This window comes from Sardina pilchardus, chromosome 7, assembly GCF_963854185.1.
Source record: "Sardina pilchardus chromosome 7, fSarPil1.1, whole genome shotgun sequence".
Lineage (NCBI taxonomy): Eukaryota > Metazoa > Chordata > Actinopteri > Clupeiformes > Clupeidae > Sardina > Sardina pilchardus.
In genome coordinates, this window is record NC_085000.1 from 2,191,537 (window position 1) to 2,211,536 (window position 20,000).

Consider the following 20,000-nt stretch of genomic DNA (forward strand, 5'->3'; position numbering starts at 1 on the left):
GATAACGAGACAGTTCATGAATCTCATTAGATGTTTTGTAAGATTTCTCAAAAAGTTACTGAATGAGGCAAGAGGAATTTACGCTGATCAAGATGTCTTCCAGTGGAGGCCTGGGGTCGGTTAGGAGCACAGGCGCTATCACAGACTGATTATAAGAGAATATAGTATCGATTTTGCACTGCTGCAACACTCGGGTGGTGGCGTCAAGGAACACTACAGGGACTTATATGGGATTAGCCACATGATGCTTATGATGTCGCCAGCCAGCCAGCCGCCTGCACGGCGCTCATGCACACAGTGTGAAACTCATGCACTTTGCTTCAATCTCACAAAACAAATGCACTCCACACGTGCTCACTTCACACACTCCATATTTGACACCCCCACCTCTGATGGAAGTTGCTAGAAGTCTCACTGAAGACTTGTCCCCAACAACACCTCTCTAAACACAACAAGGGTTTTGGAGTGTATGTAGAACGTTTTCAATAGAAAAGAGCAGAGTTGCAGTTGGATGCCAAAAAGAGAGTGGGGGTGGGGGGCAGCGGGCACTTTCTCCAGAGCTCCTGTTTGTATGTGTTGTGTCACTGCTTTTCTTATTCCTACTAGCCACCGCCAGCACTTGCATGTTGATGCTAATCTCTGTGTTAATTGTACTCAAATGACCTGATTTTGCTACAGTGTGTTACTGTGTCCAACATTCCCTTTCCCCCTCATGATAGACAGATTTGCCATGTGTCCCGGGCAGATGAGCCAGTGAGTGTGTCTGTGTTCATGTTAAAGTATGTGTGTGTTATCCTCGTATACCTGACTGAATGTGCATGTGTGTCCACATGTCGTGAGTCAGTGTGTGAGTCTGTGTATGTGTTTGTCAGGAGACCAGACTGAGAGCAGCTCCTACTGCAGCTGCAGCTGCTGTGACTGAACACAGTGCCAAAGAGAGATGTGCAAGGAGAGAGAAAGAGAGAGAGAGAAAGAAAGACAGAGAGAGAAAGAAGAAGAGAGAGGAGCCGAAAGAGAGAGAGCAGTTCTGGCCCACACCTGCCTGTATGAGGGCGAGGTGTGATGCTGAGATGCTGTGAGAAACTCAACACAAGTCCAGGACGACGCGGTGCCGCAGCTCTGAAGGATGATGTTTGGCAGAGCGGAGGCGTCCGGGTAGAAATGAAATGCAGAGAGAGAGAGAGAGAGAGGGAGAGAGAGATTGGAAAATGAAATGCAAAGAGAGAGATAGGAAAATGAAACACAGAGAGAGAGAGACAGAAAGAGAGAGGAAAATGGAGGGAAGAGGCGTCTGGCGTGGGTTGAGAAAACGTGTTGTCGATCTGACCAGGGCCTGAGATACTGTGAAGCGCCTATAGCGCCCCCTCCCCCCTCTCCATATCTGTAAATAGCTTTTGTGTTGTCCGAATCGCTCCCCAGACTACAGAGGATTCAGCACTGATGTGCGCCCCATCAGGGCTGCATCCATATTAGAGTCAGACACTATCTGGGTCAACGCTAGCAAGCTGTTTTATGACCATCAGCTGCCTGCAGTGAAATGCTTTTCTTCACTCCAGAGCTTTTTGATAGGACTTCAAAGCCCCATTTATGTTTGTTTTTAATCTCCATGCCCTTTATTAATGACAATTTAGGTGCATACCTTAACATAGAATAATAATAATAAAAACAAAATAATAAAGGGGTCCAATATATATGTGAATCATGTGTGGGTAAAGCCAAATACAAAGTTATGTGACAAAACCCCCTGCTAAAAATAGCTATATGGTGTTGTATTGCATGTACAGAATGCTCAGCGTCTAAATGAAAAAAAAAAGAAAATATTTTGTATATGTATAATTGATCCATTTATAGAGACAATAGGCCTATTTATTTTCCTTCATATTAATTTTTAGCAGACTGCCATTGAATAGTTTTGAATTTGAATTCTTGCCAAATCACAAAATGATACAAAGTGTGCCATACAGATGAAAAAAACAATTATTTTGATAAATTATAAGGAATACTTTCGATATTCTGGGTTTATATTCCATATTTTTCCATAGCTTATTAGATAGCAGCATATCATATATACAGTAGTACACCATGAATGTATCAATGAAATGCATTCATTTGTTATCTAAAAGAAACAGTCTGCTGGTCATGCCATAGCCAATTCACCATTCACATGCACAGATTGGTTGGGGTATAGATATGACTAAATAACTGATATAGTGAAAATATTGTAATGAAAGTATTGACTAATCAAAGAGTCAAAGAGGCCTATCTATACAGTACACTCAGTGGATTTTTGTTTGATAGCTTCAAAAATATTAGCCCTTGACTCCACATGTATGTGTTATTTATTTTTATATTTAAAAAAATATACAGATTTACATATATATATAAACTGTATGTACACATGAAGATATTCATTAGCTTCAGCTGCAAATATGTTAATTATTTGCCACTGAAAATGGATGGCGCTGCAATATGTTCACTCGTGGTAGAAATATAAATATATAATATACATTTTATCTTTATCTTATTAAATATTTCAGATATTTTTTGTATGGTACAGTTTTTTGAAAGAATAATCTTTTGTGAATATATATATATATATATGTATATATATATATATATATATATCAAGTACAGTAGCTTGAAAAAGGAACCTCTTTTTGATGTCTTGTGTAATTCTGTATTAGGGTTAAGAGTGATCTTTTATTTAATTCAGTGCAAAATGCTGCTAAAAAAAAGTTTATGCTGAGCCAAAACAAAAAGATTACAATATATCAAAGTAACTAACATGACAACTTCACTCTAGTGAAAGATCTGTCTCAGAGAAACAGGCCAGCTTTGCTTCATGGCAAGTTACAGGGTTTCCTTTTCTAAAGAGTGGAAGCAGGTTGATAAAAACATGCAGGACATTGCCATCTACTGGAGATTCTGATAATGCAAATAAATTGCATTGCAAATCAGTGATATAATTCTGCAACGATAGTATTTCTTAACATCCAGCCATTAGTGATATGATTTTCTTTTGGATAAACATCTGATTGGATTAAGCTGTTGCTGTCAGTCTGACATGTAATGTATAGGTCTGCAAGACTCCGTAATATAATGCAAGCTCAAACTATTTCCTTATAATGTTTGGTTTACAAAATAGCTGAGGGATGAGGGTAGACACATGCACTAATTACACTTAATTTGCATTCGCATCATTCATATTGAAAATATCATGAAATCAATAGCTAAAAAGTGGTTACATTTTGGAAACCTATGCAAAGTCGTTTCCTGGGTTTCTCATGACCAGCCTTTTGAATGGCATACTTAGCTGCATAAATCTATCTAATAGGATTAGGCTATCACATCATCTGCTGGGATCAGAAATACTTTAAGTGGGACAATTAATTTGAATATCAAAAAGCCAGTTATGTTGTTGCTGTCATAGATGTGTAATGCACTATAGTTTTATTTAGCAGTCTGGGACGGTTGACCTTTTGTTTAGTGTGGTGTTATAATGTTCCTATAAAAAAATCTTCCAGAGCACTATTGGTGACAATGCAGCTATTTCACAACGCACTCGTCACCCTAAGTTATTGCTGATTTCTACGTTGTTGTTGTTGTTGTTGTTGATGATGAGCATGGTAACATTTATGAGAGAATTGGGCCTTGTTTACAGTCGTCCGAAGAGCAACCATCTCCCAGCACAGCACAAGAAGCAACAGACTGCTAAGGGCTCTAAAGCTGATGCTGTATTAGTTCGGCCTATTGTTTTACAACTTGCCTCAGGTGAGACAGTATAGAGATTAGAAATCAACAAACCAACAAAAAATGCACCTTAACACCGTGGCGCAGTTTGATACTCATGCACAGAGTTAAAGGACTATGGAGAATGTGAGGGAAAGGTTAATTTGTACCATAACCAACACAAGGAGAAGCTCGATAGACCTCAAACACATAACCCAGCTTACATAACCAGGCATAACCAAAAAGACTTTATTGATGTGCGGCCTGCCCAGTGCAGATGCTATCAAGAAATGGAGAATGAATTCAATCAAGTCAAATGCATTTATATTTATCGCTGATTATTGCTAAAACATTGCAGATAAGAGTCCAAAAAACGCTTAGCGCTACTATATTTGTTATCATCTCTTTTAAGTCTATCAAGTCAATTCAACCACTGATCATAACACATGATCTACATCAGATGAAATAAGCTAATGCATTATGGGGTTAGATGCTATAAACCTAAATGTACGTTGTTACATGCTAAAGGGACTAACATAATGTAAGTCACATAGTAAATGAAGTGTTAATGAATTTGAAGTGTTAATGAGTCACTAAAAACATGTGTTTTGTATTACAGAGGTGCTAATATAAACTGTATGAGTGCTATGGATGGAGAGTTTTTTCAACTGAATCTTGAGAGTGAATGAGTTTAGTATGTATTTAAGATGCTGAAATAGATATTGCTTTCAGGCCGATGACAGGGACATGATCTTGACAGCAGTTCATCCTCTGGATATAGCGGGACTCAGTGACATTGTGAAGACTTATTGAATGAGAGAAAATGACTCTGTGAAAGACACATTACATTATGCCCCCATAATTAGAACACAGAGCTACAGAGCTACGAGGGCCCAGCCACGAGTGGAATGCTCACCAGCCTATGGAACCCTCACAAAGCAAGAGCTGCTCAGGTCAACGTCACTGGCGCCCCAGCTTACATCTGACCCCGGTGTCAATTTAGCAAGTGTACTACGACAGTGATTCATCGCTCTTGCTCTGGTGGGAAGTGTCTCTTGTTGTTTTTTTTTCAGTCATCCCCATATGTCTCAGAGCCAGCAAAGACAGTCAGTGCATTCTCAGATGGTCAACCACTACAGTGCGTTACTGATAGGCGATTTTTGAATGGTTGTCTTGATCTGCTTTGATCAGAGGGGAGTGTGTTTTCATTAGTCATTTCATATCTCCCAGACATCAACTCACATTATTTGCATGTAGTTGTTCTCCACAACTGGCCGTACCCTTGTCAGTTCACTGTTTTTAGGAGTTATGCCTCCTTAAAAAATGAAAGAAAAAAAAGAAAAGAAAAATAATGCTTCAGAACCACATTAACACTGAATGCGCTACCACCCCCCTTGAAATGTGAGCGTCAGATGTCAGCTTGGGTAAACTAGCTAGCGTTACAAACTCACAGTATTTCTGTATTACCTGTAGGGACAAACTATCATATTTTGTATTGTAGGCTTAGAGCTAGATGTAAATGTACTAATAGGACAGTTAGGTGTTTTATTTTCAAGGTTTTAAGTTTCCTCTTCTTGAGGCAAGAAGTCTGATCAACAGAGTGTTTGTGAGTGCCTGTCGGTGTGTGTAGGTGTGTGTGTGTGTGTGTGTGTGTGTGTGTGTGTGTGTGTGTGTGTGTGTGTGCGTGTGCGTGTGTGTGTGTGTGTGTGTGTTTGTGTGTGTGTGTATGTGAACGTACATCTGTTTTCATGCATGTTTGTTTGTCTGTGAGTGTGTGTGTGTGTAGGTGGATGGTTCGTGAGCATAAAAAACATCCTTGGAATATGGAAGGCTGAAGATTGGAGGTTTCTTTTTGTAAATAATTAAAGTATCATAAAGTTATAGCATAGCTTAGCTGTTTACTTTGTGTGTCCATGCAAGTTTAGTATTTAAAAAGAATAGAAATATGTATTCTCTATTGTGTTGATATATTTAAAGGAAAGATTGAAAAGTTATTGTTTTACCTTGTCAAATGCTTCTACATATATGGCCAATGGTTTCTAAGACCATTTTATAGATTTGTCTGCACAAAATGCAATAAATTAAAGTCATTTTATTACATTTACGTCTGCGTGTGTGTGTGTGTGTGTGTGTGTGTGTGATTTAAGTGGGATTCTGAAATAGTAACCAACACAGAGCAAGAGTAAACTTTATAAAGCTCTACATATACAGTATATCTGGTACAACATATTGTTAATTTGAAAGTTTTTATAAAAGACAAAAAACAAGCAATACTGTACGTCATTGGTCTAAAATGTGCTTTTTCAGATTTAAAATATTGATTCCAGGAGCCTCTTGGATATACTCAAGGGGGAGATTGGTGCTCTTTTGCATGAAGTGGGTAGGGTGACTAAAGTCCACTGCAGTCCTCATGACAATGTGTGTTTTGTTCTGGTGGACTGCAGGACCCAGCTGCAAAGGTGCATCACCTGAGCACAAGCACAGATTTCTGTTTTTCAGTAATATCACTCTCGCAAGGAACCGCTTTCCAGGCCAACGACCGGAACTGGGACTGAATGAAAGTTTCTGCATATTCACCTCTTTGTGCTTTGCTGAAATATATGATTCCATTAAAGAACCCAGTCTCTGTGAACAGAAGTCATCTGACTTGCCTGTGCTCACTACTGCTGTGTTAGTGCAATATTATTACCAGTTGAATAGGCCCATAACCGTATTTTTTTTGCATGTACTATTACTAATGACAAATACCCCCTTACTTTATTATTACTATTATTGTTATTGTTATTATGGGTTATTCTAGGGAGAGTGCCACTTTGGATGTTATGGCCATTTTGCATGTATTCCATGAACACAGCTTGTTACTGGTCTGCTGAATGGTTCAGTAGCTGGAGTTAATGTTACAAACTACTGCTCTCCCAGTGTGCTTGTCCAGGGGTGGAGAGGCCAGGCTGCATCCAATTCAGAGGCTGAAAGGGAATCCACTGCTGCATAATACAACGTGACGATACCATGTGTAGCAAAGGCCTTTGCCAGTCAGCCACAAACACACATTGTATGTGGTGTACATGCAAACGGTGGTGCTTATGTATGTACCTCCATCAGAATTCAATAGAATTGAGAGGGGCAATTCATCAGTGTAACTTTACTGGTAGAGCACCCAATCTCTGTGCCAATAACAGGTGAGTATAATAATACACAATTTCCCTTCACTTTTCATGCTGAAAAGACACCAATGGCTGATGATATAAACCTTTTTTCTTGTTGTAAGTGAGTAATAACTTAGTCACTTGGGCAAACAGATAATCTTCTATGGTATGTTTATGATTCAGCTCTGGGGCAAGACTGACTGGGAGAGATGGAAGTTAACAGGGAATCCGGTAACAGGAAGGGGAACACTTTTCCAGACCCATTGGAAGGCTGGTGGACCATTATGGCTAGAGATTGATTGTCATAGGATTAACTGTTTTGACCACAAGATGTCGCCAAAAACATATAATAGTGAGGCATTAGATGCCGTTCCTGTTTCATAAGTGTTGAATTCTGGGGTATTCATACTGTATTCTGATGTGTTCATCATAGAATGGGATAAGCTCTAAGCTCTGATATTAGGTGCACAAGTAGGCATGTTTACGTCAGAGAAGGCCTTGTAGCTTAGAACATCCAGATAACATGGGCCGAGGGCCGGAGCCATTGTATCTAGGTCAGAGCTGGGTTTTTCCACTGGTTGCCACCTATACGTGGATATGATTCCTGTTAGAGTGTAAAACTAATTTCGCTTAAGGATTTCTCGCTGAGACGGATCGAGAAGCCAACCGCATAGCATCACGCACAAGATACTATGTGCCACGCTTGATAGCAATTCACACTACGAGGACTCTGTCAGTTTTACTGAGCGAGACTTAGACTGTGTCTGTTATTCACTTATTGTAACAACAATAAATCATCATTCAATCGCCGATCCTGATCCAGCCGTCAAGCTTTATTGACCAACTTCAATTCAGACAATATAGCCGCAAGCGGCGATGGCGGGCCCGAGCACCTGCGGTGCGGACCCGTGACAATTTCGGAATCTAACAAAGCAATACGTACTTGTTTGTGGACATGTGCATGAGCAACACACATGCCCACCAAATTTGGTTAATTTTCATCAATGTATTTGTCAACCACAACAGAAAACAAGCTAGGTGGCGCTATAGAGTCCCAAAGCCACACCCAAGGCCAGAGCTCTGTCTATGACTAGTGGCAGCAATAACACACAAGTGTACCTAATTGTCGTGAATGTATGTGTCAATTGTCGTGAATGTATGTGCCACCCCCCCCCGGCTAGAGCTCTGTCTCTGAATAGCTATAGCAAAACATATGCCCACCAAATTTGGTTCATTTTCGTGAATGTACGTGTCAACCACAACAGACAATGCGCTAGGTGGCGCTATGGAGTCCCTAAGCCACACCCGAGGCCAGAGCTCTGTCTTTATCTAGCGGCAGCAATAACACTCAAGCCCACCAAATGTGGTTAATTTTCGTGAATGTACGGGTGTGTGCTATCGGGTGTGGCTTAGGGACTCCATAGCGCCACCTAGCGCATTGTCTGTTGTGGTTAGTGTTGCTTTCATCAACGAAAATTATGACTAAATATCGTCTTCAACGAACTTTTTTCACGTGACTATAACGACACGAGACGCAACGCAAATGCTGGCCATGTGACGATGACTATAATTAAATTTATAAGGCAATATCGTTGACGAATAAAAACGAGACTAAATGTGGTTTACAAAATAAAAACCATGCTAACATCTCTCTTCATTTTCGAAGACCAGAAGGACATGAATGTTATAACATTATTTTGTGTCGTTTAGTCGTGTTATTATTTTGCAGTAGCCTATTTCTGTTTCCTGCGTCTCACTTCAGGGGCGCATCAGGTTGCATGGTCTGATTATCATACCAGAGGACCAGCATTTCTCGCGTGGGCCTGTTGGTCATATCCGGTGCTTCTGTCACTCATCTGATCATATTTGATCATGTAGCAAAGGAGCGGTAGATATAGCCTATCGTTGTCGCTAATATAAGCTAAGAAATATAGGCTACGTTCAATCCGTTAGATTGGCAACTCTCTCAGTTCAACTTTGCACTAGGCTACTTATCTCACCTCCGCATGTAGATCTAATTCAGATGAAAATGTTAACAGGCAACTGCAGATTTGATTAGTGTGTAGCCTAAGCTTCTGTCCAGCTGATGCTGGCGCTGTCATATAGCCTACAATAATAACATTATTCCACCGATCAGCAACGAAGTTCTAATCATAGACACATTTTTAATGGAACCTTGGCTTAGTAGGCTATCTAATGTTGTGTGGGAATTGCAAGAAAACTATTGAAAACAATTCCTTACCAACCACACAAGTGCGCGTGTGTCGTTTATTTAAAAATGTAGATGTAAAACTGAATCAAAGACGGTGCTGTTCATCAACAAAATCAGCATGGAGTTAAAACGTAATTTAAAGTCCCACGCATTTAAAGGGGCAGCGACCACTCAAGGCATAGGCCTGTAGCCTACCAAAACTGAGTGATGAATGTGAAATGCGTTTTATAGGCTACAAAATTCTGCATTAAGATGACAATTGTGTGTAACCACGCTTAGGCTACCTAGTTAATGGTGAAATAGCATCCACATTTACAGCATTCAATAACCTAAGGACAACTTGATCTTAAGTTAAATTGTTCTCAGAAAAGGAACAGCAGGTCTACAGAATATTCCAAATAGTCCTTTCATGGTGACAGGGGGAGACCAAACTCTGTGTAACATACCTGATTCCACTGTCAATGTTCAGTGCCTATGTAACCTGTAATATTTGTAATTTTTTTAATCCATGAAAATTAACCAAAATGTATCATTCCTATTAAAGGGGTAGGCTAGTTCAGAAGTTTTGGACATAGGACCTCATTTCCAGGTTAGTCAGTGTGATATTTATCAGTGGAGACCGTTAATCTGCACATTTCATCCAGTCCTATAGTTTCAGAGTTCGCTGGTGCTATAGTGCCTGCCACTAAAAACAGTCTTACCCAGTCTATGGAGGAACAACCCCTTAAAATAGAATTGCATTAATAAAAAGATGCTAAAATCCAATTTTCATTGACTAAAATAAGACTAAAAGTCATTAGTTTTCGTCAACTAAAACTAGACGAAAATAAGACTAAAATGCTCATACTTTTAGTCGACTAAAACTTGACTAGACTAAAAGAGTATGAACGTGACTAAAACTGATAAAAACTAAAATGACAGCTTGACACAAAGACTAGACTAAAACTAAAACCAAAACAGGCCGCCAAAAACAACACTAGTTGTGGTTGACACGTACATTCACGAAAATGAATCAAATTTTCGTGAATGTTTGTGTCAACCACAACAGACAATGCGCTAGGTGGCGCTATAGAGTCCTTAAGCCCACGCACGTTCCGGTTTTGCTGAAATAACTCCTGAATGTTTTTGTTCAGAGCTGAACATGCAATTGTAGGCTATTTGACAGATTACAGATTTGGTTGCTAGTGACAAAATAATGCGTTCAATGCGGTACGATCTCGCTAATTATGTTTTAAAAAGCATTAAAAACGTTCCGGCTCTCTTAGGCTATATGAGCAACAGGCACGCACAATATACAGCTTCAATCAAAGAATTGCAGCTTTAGGCTACTAAATCACAATTCACTAACTTTACCATACAGTCGCAATGTTACATTTTCATACAGTTTCATCTTTATTTCATGGTATATTCTAAAATATCCACCATTACAAATATTCTTGGTTTTAATAGAATATTATAATATTGACTGGCTTTAAAATATATCCTATGGTGCTATGCTGAGCAGTGCAAAGATTTTGAAAGATACAAAAGGCCCTGTATTGGAGTTGTAAACTTACACTTTTAAGGTATAATATTGTCTAAATTGTGTTAATGATGTTTAATTGGTTGCTGATACAATTAAATCTGATACAATGAATGTGAAATCCAGGTATATTGCTGTCATTAGTGTCAAAATTCAACATTTTCAACATTAATGAAATGCTGACAGCCTACTAAATTTTTACTTCAGTTGACCTCTTTGTCTTCAAGTAAATCAGAAAAGAAGTTATTTAGACAAGTGTGTGCTAGACTGCTCCTGTAGCCAACAATCCCCTCTCTACCCTTTGGAAATTGAACTGTTATATGATCCTTGGTGATGTAAATTATGAAAACCCCTTTCTTTGGTTGGTCTTGATGCGGCCTTGACTCCTTTAAGACTCGGTCTCGACTCAGACTTGCTTCCTAAAAGACTCGGTCGTTGTCACTCGGTCTCGGCTGCAGTTAAACCAACGGTCTCGACCCCCCCCCCCCATCGTAGGGCAGTGGCGGCAATAGCGGTGAGTGCAGCCCCATCACATTGCATGCATTGCACTCTTGGCTGAGGTAATGTTCTAAAGAGTTCTGTTGTGGTTACCGCTGGTGCTCTTGGCTGAGGTAATGTTCTAAAGAGTTCTGTTGTGGTTACCGCTGGGCTCCGCTCAAAAGACCATTGACTTACAGCGTGCCGCAGTCACAGTTCAACATATTTCAGCTTTGATACTGCTCAATATCCTTCATTAATGGAAGTCGCCATATATGGAGAAGGTGTTGTGTTTATCTATAAATCAGGCTAGGAAGTGGCCATATATGGAGAAGGTGTTGTGTTTATCTATAAATCAGGCTAGGAAGTCGCCATACATGGAGAAGAAGGTGTTGTGTTTATCTATAAATCAGGCTAGGAAGTCGCCATATATGGAGAAGAAGGTGTTGTGTTTATCTATAAATCAGGCTAGGAAGTCGCCATACATGGAGAAGAAGGTGTTGTGTTTATCTATAAATCTGGTATTTGAATTTTCATCAGACCCACATTGGTGGTTCATGCCTTAGCATTGTTCTGCATCTGTAACATCGATGTCCTTATGTAATTCATATATATTTATTATGAATTGCAGACATAAACAAAGATAACGTTTTTTGGAGGACGTGCTAACTGACACCTGGTTCAAGAAGGAGATGGAGAGAGAGATGGAAAGAGAGAGGGATAAGATGGAGAGAGCAAGGGATGAAGAGAGAGAGGGATGGAGGGAGAGAGAGAGGTGTGTGTGGGGGGGTCATGTCTTGATCGACAGGGTTAACCTGAATAAAGAGTACATTTGCAGAATAGAAGGAGGAGATTATCCTTGTGCAACCTTCACACTGAGTGAGTATGAGTGTGTGTGTGTGTGTGTGTGTGCGTGTGTGTGTGTTTGAGAGAGAGAAAGAGAGTGTGAGAGGGGTGTGTGTGTCCGACACAGATAGACTGTGACTGCTAAACTGCTACTGCTTGACCTTGCAGAGGAAAAAAATAAATTACTCTCAGCAAGACACAGACTATAGGTGTGTGTGTGTGTGTGTGTGTGTGTATGTGCATGTGCGTGTGTTCTGCCCCTGGTGAAACAGCACATCCAATGCCATTTCTACACCCGAGTCACCCAATCGATGAGATTAAGTGATCTGATGAAGGATGTGTGTGTGTGCGTGCGTGCGTGCGTGCGTGCGTGCGTGCGTGCGTGTTCAAGTATTGAACAAGTATTGAAGTTGATTGTCTTGTACTCAAAAAAGGAATTATTGTGTGTGTGTGTGTGTGTGTGTGTGTGTGTGTGTGTGTGTGTGTGTGTGTACCTGCTGGATAGTTTGTAGTTGTCTTGCTTCAGGATGATCTCTCGCTGCTGAATGTCAATCACTTCTCTGGAGAGATCTTCAGGCTTCCTGCAGCCACACACACACACACACACACACCTCCTCACCTGATATTGAGAAATAAAACACATACACACACACACACACACACACACACACACTCCTGTGGATTGGAGCTTGACTGTACATATGTATGCATGTCAGCAAGATTGTGTGTGTGTGTGTGTGTGTGTGTGTGTGTGTGTGTGTGTGTGAGAGAGAGAGTGTGTGTGTGTGTGTGTGTGTGTGTGTGAGTATGTGTGAGGGAGAGAGTGTATGTGTGAGGGAGAGAGTGTGTGTGTGAGAGAGAGTGTGTGTGGGTGTGAGTATGTGTGAGAGAGAGAGCGTGTGTGTATATGGTCTTCAAGCTCCCTCTGCTGGATAACAGCTACAATTACAACACCCTCCCAACCACAGGAGAGCAATGTGAGTGTGTGTGTGTGTGTGTGTGTGTGTGGTGTTCAAGCTCCCTCTGCTGGCCAAAAGCTGCCTGAGGTAGGCGTTCTCCTATTGGCCGTTACCTGAGGTAAGCGTTCTCCTAATGGCCGCTACCTGAGGTAGGCGTTCTCCTATTGGCCGTTACCTGAGGTGGGCGTTCTCCTATTGGCCGCTACATGAGGTAGGCGTTCTCCTATTGGCCCCTACCTGAGGTAGGCGTTGTCCTCACGGAGGCGCTTGAGTTCTCTCTCCAGTTCCGGAACCCGGGCCACCTCGCCCTTCATGTTCCGCACGATCAGAGAGTCCTGCTCCTGCATGGCCAACCGCCGCTCCAGCTCCTACACACACACACACACACACACACACACACACACACACACACACACACACACACACACACAGACAGACAGACAGAGAGAGAGTAAGTATGATCAGAATTGTGTGTGCGTGTGTGTGTGCGTGTGTGTGTGTGTGTGCGCGCGTGTGTTTGTGCGTGTGCATATGTACCCTGATCTTGAGCAGGCCCTCCTCATTGGATGTCTCGGAAGCTTGGACGTTCTGCAGCCGTTGACTGGCTTCCTGGAACTTCCTGTAGAGTCACGTGGAACGACAGGAAGTGGAATTCTCATTCATGGCAGTTCAAGACAATTTGACAGTCACACAACAGAAAGAATGTAATTGTAATTCTACATCCTGTTTTTGACCTCAATTCAAATTCAATTCTAATTCAAGAATTTATGAGTCATTCTCAATTCAATTCTGAAGTCTGGAGAGTGTGTGTGTGTGTGTGTGTATACGCATGAGTGTGTGTGTGTGCATGCATGAGTGTGTGTGTGTGTGTGTGTGTGTGTACGCATGAGTGAGTGTGTGTGTGCACGCATGAGTGTGTGTGTGTGTGTGTGTGCGCATGCATGAGTGTGTGTGTGTGTGTACGCATGAGTGTGTGTGTGTGTGTGTGCATGAGTGTGTGTGTGCGCATGAGTGTGTGTGTGTGTGTGTGTGCACGCATGAGTGTGTGTGTGTGTGCGCATGAGTGTGTGTGTGTGTGTGCATGCATGAGTGTGTGTGTGTGCATGCATGAGTGTGTGTGTGTGTGTGCATGCATGCGTGTGTGTGTGTGTGTGCGCATGAGTGTGTGTGTGTGTGCACATGAGTGTGTGTGTGTGCACGCATGAGTGTGTGTGTGTGTGTGCATGCATGAGTGTGTGTGTGTGTGCACGCATGAGTGTGTGTGTGTGTGCACGCATGAGTGTGTGTGTGTGTGCACGCATGAGTGTGTGTGTGTGTGCATGCATGAGTGTGTGTGTGTGTGTGTGCACGCATGAGTATTCTGGTGTGACTGCGCTGGTTGGCATTTCTACGAGCATTATGCTGCGAAATGCCAACCAGCGCAGTCACACCAGAATACAAGCAGCCCCCCATGGTGCGGCGCCCTTGACCTGGGAAACCCGAAGGATCCACCAGCAACCTCCGACTTCACCACAGAGGAGATTTCAAAAGTACTCTGCAGCCTCCCGAACAACAAGGCATGTGGTGCAGACGGTGTGACATATGAGGTACTGAAAGCAACAAAACAGTTCTCAACAGTAGCCCTCACGCAGATTTTTAATGTCTGCCTAGTCAACCGAAAAGTCCCCGATTCCTGGAAGGGGGCTATTATCTATAGGATCCAAAACACCATGAGCCATTCTGCCTACTACATAGCGATAAAACAATGGAATCCACAGCGCACATTATGAACGGGTGCCCTGCGTTTAAAGGCCTTTACATCGCGCGCCATGACCGCATTGTAACCATAACAGCACAAGAACTGCGTAAATCTTCTGGACAAAGCAACATACACACAAATAAGACTGTTAAAACCAACTGGTTTTCAAATCTGAATGATAACGCATATGCTCTAAGGAGTGTCCTCAGAGAATCACCGAACACTCCAGACATTGTAGTTGTCAATGAACTTTCTAAGAACATTCTGATTTTGGAAGTAGGTTGTTGCTTTGATGCGTATATGGAACTGTGTTTTTCTGAGAAAATGTTAAAATACCAGCCATTAACAAATGCTTTAGCTGCATGTGGTTACAGTACCAAACTGGTTATCCTAATTTATGGTAGTCTAGGACATGTGCACAGACTCTGCCTTAGAGGCTTGCAAATTGCTGGACTGAGTAAAAAGACCTCTAAGCGATTAGCCAAATACTGTTCTGTATCAGCAATCATAGGTAGTCTGCATGTTTGGAGAAGGCGTTGCCATCTCTATCCTTAAGATACATAGCCTATTTATTTATTTATTTATTCATTCATGTGGTTGTGACTATCAGCATAATGTTTGTATTGTCTAGTGAGATATAACAGGCTCTTTGACATTATTTGGATGCTGTGTTGTTTTAATCAGTATTGGTCATTCCAAATAAAATAATCAAATGTGTGTGTGTGTGTGTCCGCATGAGTGTGTGTGTGTGTGTGTGTGTGCATGCATGAGTGTGTGTGTGTGTGTGTGTGTGTGCGTGCATGAGTGTGTGTGTGTGTGTGTGTGCATGAGTGTGTGTGTACGCATGAGTGTGTGTGTGTGTGTGTGTGTGTGCACGCATGAGTGTGTGTGTGTGTGTGCATGAGTGTGTGTGTACGCATGAGTGTGTGTGTGTGTGTGCACGCATGAGTGTGTGTGTGTGTGTGTGTGTGTGCGCATGAGTGTGTGTGTGTGTGTGTGTGTGTGTGTGTGTGCGCATGAGTGTGTGTGTGTGTGTGCATGCATGAGTGTGTGTGTGTGTGTGTACGCATGAGTGTGTGTGTGTGTGCACGCATGAGTGTGTGTGTGTGTGTGCATGCATGAGTGTGTGTGTGTGTGTGTGTGTGCATGCATGAGTGTGTGTGTGTGTGTGTGTGTGTGTGCATGAGTGTGTGTGTGTGTGTGTGCATGCATGAGTGTGTGTGTGCATGAGTGTGTGTGCATGAGTGTGTGTGTGTGTGTGTGCACGCATGAGTGTGTGCATGCATGAGTGTGTGTGTGTGTGCATGAGTGTGTGCATGCATGAGTGTGTGTGCATGAGTGTGTGTGTGTGTGTGCATCAGGGGTGGAAATTAAAATTTTAGAATGTGAAAATGTATCAGCCAATAGCAGATTTCTGGTCAAATTAACCAGCCACTCAATGTTAAAATATGACTTTGTGTCTGAAATCTACCAGCCACTCTCACATTTTACCAGCATTTGGCTGGTGGCTGGTGCTAATTTCCATCCCTGGTGTGCATGCATGAGTGTGTGTGTGTGTGTGCATGCATGAGTGTGTGTGTGTGTGTGTGTGTGTGTGTACGCATGAGTGTGTGTGTGTGTGTGTGTGTGTGCACGTGTGCGTTCATGCATGAGTGTGTGTTCATACTTGCGCAGGTGGTCTAGTTGGTCCTGTAGTGAGTCTTTGTCCAGATTCAAGGTGTTGACTTTGCACTGCTGAGTTTGAAGCTGCTGTTTCAAATCTCTCTGCTCATCTTTTAGACAAGCAGCAGTCTACACACACACACACACACACACACACACACACACACACGTTACAGACTCAAAATACACAATCATTAACCTCTCCTTCAGCACTCAGAGAAACACTTTCAAAAACACTTCTCCCCTGTAAAGTCTGTATGTATGTGGGCGGGGCTGAACGTGTGGGCGTGGCTGAGCGTGTGGGCGTGGCTGAGCGTGTGGGCGGGGCTGAGCGTGTGGGCTATAATTAAGGGCGGAGCAAGATACTTCATGAGAAGCCACTTCCTGGAACCCGAATCGCAAGAGGGGGGGGGTCAAAATCCCCCTTATGCAGAGCAGAGGCAGCAACTGTTCCATTGAAGTCTATGGACATAGATCAGAATTTCAACTATATGCTAAAATCTCCATTCTCTAGAGTTAGGAGTGTGAATTTTGGGCACGGTTTCATGACCCTCAACCCCTTCTGACCACTTCAGGTACCTTTTTAGCATTTTTGAGCATTCCCGTCTGGAGAAAATTGACTTTATATCAGGTGTGCCCCTCTTGTTTATTCTGCTTATTGGCCGGTTGCTACGTACGCTCTACCTTGACAACACATTAGCCAGCCAGCTGAACCAAATCCTGATTTGTGCTAACGACGATCAGATGGCGCTGGGGTAACTTAATGAGAGCAGCGACATATTTCCATTATTCCATTGATGTTTTTATTCAATTCCTTGAAATGTATGCTTTGTGTGTGTTACTTCCATATTAGAACTAATAAATGTAGAGGGCTTGAAAGAGCAGCAAGATTATTTTGGAACATCATCAAGCATTGATAATCGAGTGCTTGATTTTGTACACCTGTGGAAAGGGACCTGATGAAACCCATGAATACGTCTGACACGCAATGACGCGCCTCTTTATGCAGAGGAAGTGATCCCCGTTTTGCGCCCATAGACATGAACTACGACGACGTATACGCCTTAACGGGGCAGTCACACGCTTGCGTCGGCCAACGTTCGTCCGTTGTTTTCCCATTCACTTTACATTAGGTGCGTTTGACTTGACGAAAATCTGCGCAGATCTGACTTGATGTGATGCATGCTGGGTTAAACAGAGTGCATACTGGGACAGACGAAATGCAAACTGGTTAGAAATCATGTCCGACTTCTTGCAGTCGCGGTGGGAGTTACCCCCGTGACATCATGTCACATGTCCATACAAGATCTCGGGAGACTGCGTCTTAGCTCAGCCAGCGCAGTTCAGCGCAGTTCGTTTTTAAGCAACTGCGCTGGCCAAAACCCACCCCAATGACGTCAGTTCAAAGTTGTGATAGGGCCGTTTGGAAGAATCTCCCCATGACGAGTATGACAGGTGTCTCGTTCTGCCTCCTTACCCAAGACTCTAGAGCGGACCAAGACGGATCAGTTCAACTGCACTAAAACCAGGGTCTGGGATGGCGCTGGAGCTTATCCCTGTGATCCATCTTGCTCTGTTCTAGAATCTTTGCTCCTTACGTTAGAATCTGCTAAAATGAACAGAAATCGAACGGATACCTTCTTATTTGTGATTTCTGGAACAGCGGTAGGCTAGCCTGCTGAAAACGTGAGGATACTCTGCTATTTTATGCTGTTGGTTAAATATACACGGAAAACACTTGATATTTAATTAATGTGCTGCAATGCAGGCCTGTTAACTGTATGATATCAGTGGTTTATTTAAACACATCATATCAATTTATTTCGTCAGTCACCATGCTCATTTTAATGAGTAAGAATAAAAGTTTTACTGTATTTAATACAAAATCCCGCGATATCTACCGCGATATCTACCGCGAGGTCTCCAGCGAGGTCTCTCGCGAGTAACTTCAGGTACGTAAGCTCAGTCAGACTGTCCGGGATGAAATGCGTGTGCTAGTCGCCCCTCCTGCTAAGACTCTGCAGCTCTCGTTGACGTATGAAGCCAGCCTAAGTCAGCCTAAGTCAGCCGCAGCTCATCGCAAACGCACCTATTGGCTGGACTTCATTTCATGCCGCACTGAATTGTGGGTCCGATGCGTTGCCTGAGATACGTTGCCTCCGCTAAAAAGTTGAGAAATGTTCAACTTTTGACGGATCGCGCAAGCGCCAGCCAATGAAATTCCGTGTATGCAAATTTTCGAACACTGACAAACCAATCAGTTAGTGTTTATGGAAATGTGACAAAATGAGGCATACGTTGGCATACGTTGGCGGACGCAAGCGTGTGATTGCACCGTAAGGATCTTTGGTTGCACTAGACACTCCTCCCCTGTAAAGTCTGTATGCATGTGGGCGGGGCTGAGCATGTGGGTGGGGCTGAGCGGCTACACTCCTCCCCTGTAAAGTCTGTAGGCTCGTTTGCGATGAGCTGCGGCTGACTTAGGCTGGCTTCATACGTCAACGAGAGCTGCAGAGTCTTAGCAGGAGGGGCAACTAGCCCACGCAGCTGATCCCGGACAGTCTGACTGAGCTTACGTACCTGAAGTTACTAGCGAGAGACCTCGCGGTAGATATCGCGGTAGATATCGCGGGATTTTGTATTAAATACAGTAAAACTTTTATTCTTACTCATTAAAATGAGCATGGTGACTGATGAAATAAATTGATATGATGTGTTTAAATAAACCACTGTTGTCATACAGTTAAGAGGCCTGCATTGCAGCACATTAATTAAATATCAAGTGTTTTCCGTGTGTATATATTTAACCAACAGCATAAAATAGCAGAGTATCCTCACGTTTTCAGTAGGCTAGCCTACCGCTGTTCCAGAAATCACAAATAAGAAGGTATCCGTTCGATTTCTGTTCATTTTAGCAGATTCTAACATAAGGAGCAAAGATTCTAGAATAGAGCAAGATGGATCACAGGGATAAGCTCCAGCGTCATCCCAGACGCTGGTTTTAGTGCAGTTGAACTGATCCGTCTTGGTCCGCTCTAGTGTCTTGGGTAAGGAGGCAGAACGAGACATCTGTCATACTCGTCATGGGGAGATTCTTCCAAACGGCCCTATCACAACTTTGAACTGACGTCATTGGGGTGGGTTTTAGCCAGAACTGCGCTGGCTGAGCTAAGAAGCAGTCTCCCGAGATCTTGTAAGGACATGTGACATGATGTCACGGTGGTAACTCCCACCGCGACTGCAAGAAGTCGGACATGATTTCTAACCAGTTTGCATTTCGTCTGTCCCAGTATGCACTGTGTTTAACCCAGCATGCATCACATCAAGTCAGATCTGCGCAGATTTTCGTCAAGTCAAAAGCACCTTGTATGTATGTGGGCGGGGCTGAGCATGTGGCTATGTAGGAATGGGTCCTACAAATCATTTCATCTTGTGACCAACAACTCACATGTGTATTCACTTACCAGTGTGATTTAATAGGCTACAAAGCTAAAGGATCGCACTGTTTTGTTGAATTATTACTTTGAATGTGTCACATGTCACACCTATGCCGGCGAATTAGGCTAAACAGCATTTTAAAAAGAAACCATTGACGTAGTTCTTATGAAACATAGGCTACCGAACAACATACTAGTGATCATTGCTAAAATCTCACCTTATCTCTCAAAATATAGGCATACAAAATTCAAAAGTTCTCCTCAGACATGCG

At 42.5% G+C, this 20,000-nt stretch overlaps 1 protein-coding gene across 1 annotated transcript in view; it reads right to left on the reverse strand.

The window, feature by feature from the left end:
• Window positions 1–12,446: 12,446 nt before the first annotated feature.
• Window positions 12,447–20,000, reverse strand: part of LOC134086962 (mitotic spindle assembly checkpoint protein MAD1-like) — an 8,246-nt gene continuing 692 nt past the window's right edge. Inside the window, exons 2-5 of the mRNA XM_062540158.1 lie at window positions 16,296–16,420; window positions 13,429–13,510; window positions 13,129–13,259; window positions 12,447–12,551 (exon numbers count right to left, since the gene is read on the reverse strand). Coding sequence (XP_062396142.1) covers window positions 12,548–12,551; window positions 13,129–13,259; window positions 13,429–13,510; window positions 16,296–16,420 — 342 coding nt within the window. The 3' untranslated portion in view covers window positions 12,447–12,547. The remainder of the gene's footprint in view (window positions 12,552–13,128; window positions 13,260–13,428; window positions 13,511–16,295; window positions 16,421–20,000) is intronic.